This window comes from Camelina sativa, chromosome 11 (assembly GCF_000633955.1).
Source record: "Camelina sativa cultivar DH55 chromosome 11, Cs, whole genome shotgun sequence".
Classification (NCBI taxonomy): Eukaryota; Viridiplantae; Streptophyta; class Magnoliopsida; order Brassicales; family Brassicaceae; genus Camelina; species Camelina sativa.
In genome coordinates this window covers 40,193,066-40,199,211 of record NC_025695.1, presented here as the reverse complement: position 1 = coordinate 40,199,211, position 6,146 = coordinate 40,193,066, and the positions used below count along the sequence as shown (strand labels likewise).

At 35.4% G+C, this 6,146-nt stretch overlaps 1 protein-coding gene across 1 annotated transcript; it reads left to right on the top strand.

Moving 5' to 3' along the window:
- Nucleotides 3,748–4,218, top strand: LOC109127482 (putative defensin-like protein 270). Its single transcript, XM_019232303.1, has 2 exons — nt 3,748–3,861; nt 4,005–4,218. The coding sequence occupies exons 1-2, from the start codon at nt 3,789–3,791 to the stop codon at nt 4,148–4,150; spliced, it is 219 nt and encodes a 72-aa protein (XP_019087848.1). The 5' UTR covers nt 3,748–3,788; the 3' UTR covers nt 4,151–4,218.

The following is a 6,146-nucleotide window of genomic DNA, read 5'->3' as shown; positions in this document are numbered from 1 at the left end:
GACCAGCATAAACCTGACCCTCCCGATCACCACACAGAAACCCCAAAATTTCACCCCCATCAACCCTAAGATCCGCATCCGATCACAACAGGAAATCCGAGATTGAACTCCCAAAAATCTCCTAAATCCGCACTCGATCGCAACAGGAAATTCGAGGCTTAAACCCCCATTAATCTCCTAAATCCGCATCCGGTCATACTGCTTATCTCCACGTCCTTGACATTTTTTCCCCCAACTCACCTGCTCTTAGGTCGCAACCTTCAAGCCATACCGATCTTACTCTCAGATCTCCCTTATTCGAGTAATACCATCTCACCCTCAGGTCGTCACTCTCGGGATCTCGGTACCAGGATAACCCCCTTCTCCTCAGGAGAACCCTCATCTCTTATATCACCCTCAGGATCGCATTCTTTCGAGCTATCGGTATCTAGGGAACCCCTCGTCCGATAACCCCCATCTCTTCATGAGTTATTCAGGACCCCCTCCCCCGTCCCTATAGCAAACGGTCATAACGTCTATAAGCATTTCTCTAACCGGGACCACCCCCGCGATCCGAGTACAACGTTGCAATGTCCTACCAACACCATAGTCTCCCCTATAATATCACCACTCTCATGGCCACCCCCAGGCCTCCCCCCAAAACGTCTCAAACACTTCGGTGCTCACACACACCCTTTCCAAAAATAGACAAGTTCTAACTATTCATAAAATTTCTATATTTAGAAATTTCTATTTATGACAACTTTCTTTTTATAGAACCCTCGAGCGATTTCCTTTTCCACGAGATCCACAAAACAAAAATCCCAAAGAACTCCATTTTTACTAATACCTCAAATGCAATGATCGTTTACAACTCCAAACAAAAATACATAAACGAAAAAAAGAACCAAAAGCTAAAACTAAACTCCGGGTTGGGCACCTAGTCCTCCCTTCGGCTGAGCCGGTACAACTCACGGTAACAGCTCTAACAGCTGTGTCAACAAGCCCGACAGGTCAACACCTCCTCCACGGGCTCCACCCGCTAGGACTCCCGTACCCAAAACCGGAACCCTAGCATCACCGACCACTCTTGCACCGACACCGCCCACACCGACCCCGTCAGCACCTACGGTTCTATCGGTACCTCCATCGGCCACACTCATGGACCCCTCCTGGAAGCCCTTCGAATCGCCAACACCCTCAGCTGTCACACTCTGCCCCTACCACGACCTCGTTCACGTCCACGACCACGTCCATGTCCACGACCTCGACCATCAACAACACCCTCTCTAACCATCTGCACTACCAGAGCAGAAGGCTAAACACAAAAATAAACCACAAATACAACACATATCTTACCGTGGAATCTCATTGAAGTCTCGAAAAGGATGATACTAGGACTCCATACCACAAACAAATTGACTAACTACTCATAACCAATTCTGTCTCACAACATTATGCATCCAGCAACAGAAAAATAATTTAACCAATTAAATTCCTAAACCGCTCAAATCCATCCACTTAACCATCATAGAACCGTAAGGGTTCTGATACCAAACTGAAACAACCCGATCCGTTTTAAAAAAATAGAAAAACAATAATACCAATATATAGTTAAGCTTTCTATACTACTAAATTAAACTCAACCAAACCACAACTCATTATTAAACCAGCAACAACCAATATGCACAGCGGAAACATACCAACAATACAAAACCAAAATGTCATCAATACAATAATATTCCTAACTGTTCTATCCAACAACCTAGAATAACTCTATCCTTGGTTCTAACCTCAATATCATAACCATAACACCATAACCGAAACCCTAGATCATCCTCCTCCTCATCTCCATGATTCCACGCTACATACCTGCACACCACAAACAATAATTGAGATGCGTAAGTATTATCACAAATACTTAGTGAGACAATCCTTCCATCTACTGGGCTATACACACAAGCAACTGAGATTCCAATGTTAAGCTATCAACAAAGAAACACACAAACCATGGAAACAAGTATCATCTGCTCGCTGGAAGGGAGGTGTAGACTGACACCAGCCCAGTGTCGACTGACACCAGCCCAGTGTCGACCCACACCAGTCCAGTGGTGTCGACCGACACTAACCCACAGTGTCGATCGATACTGCTCTTTGGTGTCGATCGAGAGTGACTCCGCAGACATGTTCTGCTCAACGCCGATCATCGAATCTCTAACTCTAACCACCTCCAATGCGTCCCAAAACTCGCCCAAAGGCCACAAAAAACAAAAGGAACCCTATATCATCCAACGCAAACAAGAAAACACCACAACAACAAAAAACAAGCAATACACAAGAGATCTCATGGCTTAGATTACCCATGGTCATGCACTCACCTCTTCTGCAGGAAGTTTCTGACCCAAACTGCCGCCTACACACTCCTAGCAAGCTTCCAACTCACTCCTAGCTTCAGATCTCTCAAGAACAGCCAGCAATCTTCCCCAAAAATCACCAACTCTCAAGTGCTTCCTCTTTTCTCTCTTTTCCTCTCTCAAACGGTGACAAAACAAGTTTTCTAAACCCTCAAGTCAACCCTCTCCTTTTAATATGTTGGTTAGGGATTCTAATTGAACCAAACTAAACCAAATCGACAATTTAAAACAATCTAGTCGAAAATTAATTAAAATACTATTCTAAAAATTTTAAAGTAAGGTAATAAAATATTAAATCATTTTTTTAGAACTGTTTAAGAAATATTTGTTTTGGTGTATTTTGTTCAAAAATATTTCTTTCATCTATCCATCTTCAAAAATTTCCCCTATTAAATATTTAAATTTATAAAATTTTATAAAGTTATAATAGTAACTACTTCTGGAACACTGGATTCAAATATTTATTTATCTTATAATTATTTTTCATACATTAGGTTTGCATGACAAGCAACAAAATGTCATAGGCTTGCTTATTTAAAATTAAACGTAAATTTAAAGTAAAAATTAATGTATGAATTGAAGAGTAGTTGTTTTATATTGTGCATTGTCGTTTAATAGCTTTTTAAAAAAGTTTATACTGCCTATAGAATATTATATAAATATTCCATATAATTCTGCACCTACTTTTTAATATAACTCATTTTTATATCTTCTGCTTTTGTTTTGTTTTAGTTATTTTTGTTTTATTTAATCTGGGACATGTAAGTTGAAAATAATAATATTGAACAATATATATATATATACATATATGATGTAATAATTTATTTAAACCATATGAAACATATATTGTCAATCATATTCAGTTGCATATTTTTAGAGATAACAACATACAAGTACTTGGCTTCCAAAAGATTCACACAAAAATTTAAGTCAAACCAAATTTTAAAACCACTTATAAAATTAAGTAAATTAAAATAAATATTAAAAAAATTGTAAGCCTTTATATGACCAAAGATTTTGTTGAAACAATCAATGTTACTAAGAGGATTTGGTAGGAATTTAAAATTTAAAATTTTGAAAGATTTGAATGAGTTTTTAGAATATTTGATTATTTTTTTTAGAGTTTTTAGAGATTTTTAAAAATCATCAATTGAATAACAGATGATTTTAAAAATATTCTAAAATCTTTTAAAATGATATGTTCAATACCTCTAAGGTAAAAAAAATCTTAAGTCATAAAATTTTATGGTATAGAATAAATTTGATGTAAAATTTTATATGGTATTATTTACATATTCAGCTATAAAAGAACAGTCAATTCTCTTTTAATTCATTAAGTCTAAGTGGTTTTACATAATATTTCATAGTAGTTTATTGTGGTTTTTTGTAAGAAAGATGGCATCTTCAAAGTCTCATTTTGTTGCTTTTCTCTTGATCATTTCTCTCATTGTTAACGTTCAATCTATTCGTAAGTTTTTGTTTTCATATACTAAAAATGTGCATATTCTACAGTATATACATATGACTATCATAATTTTATAAAAGAATTATTAAAAAATCTTATGATAATTATACATAATTATTATATTTCTAATTTGATTAATTTTACAGGAATTATGGACGATTCAAGTGATTGTACGTTTAAAGGACCATGTCATAGGAGAGAAGATTGTTACAAAAGATGTGGAGTGAAACCACCTTCTCATGCTGCTTTGTGTGTACCTTTTGGAGATCAACTTGTATGTTGTTGCTTCTAATAATATGTAGGCAACTGAATATGATTGACAATTACATATATATGTTCAATACAATTTTAAAAAAATATTATATCATTTACACATATTGTTTCATATTATGAAATTTTCAATTTACATATCCCAAGATGGATTAAATTTAATTTAATATTAACTAAATATAATTAAAATAATAGATCAAGTGGTTACACCACCACCTCTACGACCAATCCCAACGGAGTTCGACTCTGCTAAGTCGCGTTACCCCGCGTAATAGGAATTGACTATTGATCGAGTCTTGTCGATTCAATAATAATAACAAAAATAATCTAACATGATTTATACTTAACAATAGTAAAAATGTATGAATTTTTTTTTATATAATTGACACGTTTAATTTTTAAAAATTAAAAATCCATGTTTAGTTTTAAATAAATAAGTCTATGGTATTGTTTTCTTGTCACATGAACCCAATATATGAAAATTGAATATGTAAGACTTAGTAAATGTAGAGCAAAGAGTGTTTGTAATAATTAAAGACCCTAAGATGTGTTATCGCAGTTCAACAATAACACATTAACACATAAAAATCAAAGTTTATGGGGAAAATATGGATTAAAAAATTAAAAATATCAATCATATTCCATTAATATATTATGAAAGAGTAAGACTTCTGACTGGATGTAATAGCATGTTTGCTAATAAGTTTTTTTTTTTAAATGTTTATTAGAATTTGAATCTCTCGTATTTTTTGTTTTCATCTGAACCTATCACCCAAACTTGAAGAGGTTTAAAATAATTAATTTAGTCATCTATGTCACCAAAATGCACTTATCTTTTCAGTCAAAAATCCTAAGAGAACTTTACAGTTAAGAATGCTTATATTTAAGTGATTGGCAGAACTGTGCGAGTGATGACAAAACAGAGGAAAAATAATGTGGTGGTTTTTAGGGTCGGTAACAAGTCTTTAAAGCTTCCCAGACGTAGCAAACAGATAGTCGGTTATGGTTGGGCTCATGGGCCCAGCAAGAGGATGTAAGGCCCACTAAGAGAGGTGGACCCATAGACCAGGAGTGGATATGGGGTCTACTAAGAGGTAGTGGTCGTGGCGTTATAAGTGGTATTAGAGCCAAACCCAGAGGAGTGTGGAGTCGAGAGGGCTCACACCATCGGGGGTGACGGTCTTGATGTGCATCGAGGACGTTGTGATCTGCTAGTGGATGTGAATTGTAACACCCAAGCTTGCAGAGATGTTTAAAAGAATTGATTTGGTCACCTATGTCACGAAAGTACATGTATCTTTTCGGTCAAAGATCCTAAGATAACTCTACATTTAAGTGTGCTTATGCTGTTGTAGTTTCAGGATATGTGATATTTCGGGAAGTGATTGTAAGAACTGTGTAAGTGAGGACAAAACACATTAAAAGATCATGTGGTAATTTGTAGAATCGGTAACAAGTCTTTAAAGCCCTTTGGGACATAGTAAACCGACTCTCGACTCGTTCACTATATATAATTTTTTTTTGACTCTTAAAATTTTGCATTTTTTACTCTATTCAAAATCAAATTATTTTGATCCCTCTAAATTTTGGCTCCGGTTCGGCTACTGCCAAGTCCAGGTGTTCATGTTTCACTACTGAATTATTAGACAACTTAATTAAATGAACGAGGACATCATTATTGTTATGATTTTGTTTCCTCGCACGTATTTAATTTGATGGGATGCAAATTTGGAACCATACGGTAGATCGATGATTACGACGTTAATTACAAAAATTAAGAGTATAAATAAAATGGTCCTACGTCATTTACAATGGCCAGAAACAAAAGTATCTTCTCTCTTCATCTTCAACAAATCACGCAGGTCCATCATCATCATCATCTTCATCGTCATCACCAACTTCTTCATCATCACCATCAATGGAATTCCCCAAACCAAACCACTTTTTACCCTAAAAATTCGATTCCTTTTATCTTCCTCTCTTTAGTTTTGTAGGGTTTTTCTTCTTCTTTTTATTTT

What these genes read in the sequence shown, in the direction of transcription:
- LOC109127482 (XM_019232303.1), top strand. Translation starts at nt 3,789, where the DNA reads ATGGCATCTTCAAAGTCTCATTTTGTTGCTTTTCTCTTGATCATTTCT. An exon ending in TGTTAACGTTCAATCTATTC is followed by an intron (nt 3,862 to 4,004) that starts GTAAGTTTTTGT and finishes TTAATTTTACAG; the next exon opens with GAATTATGGACGATTCAAGT.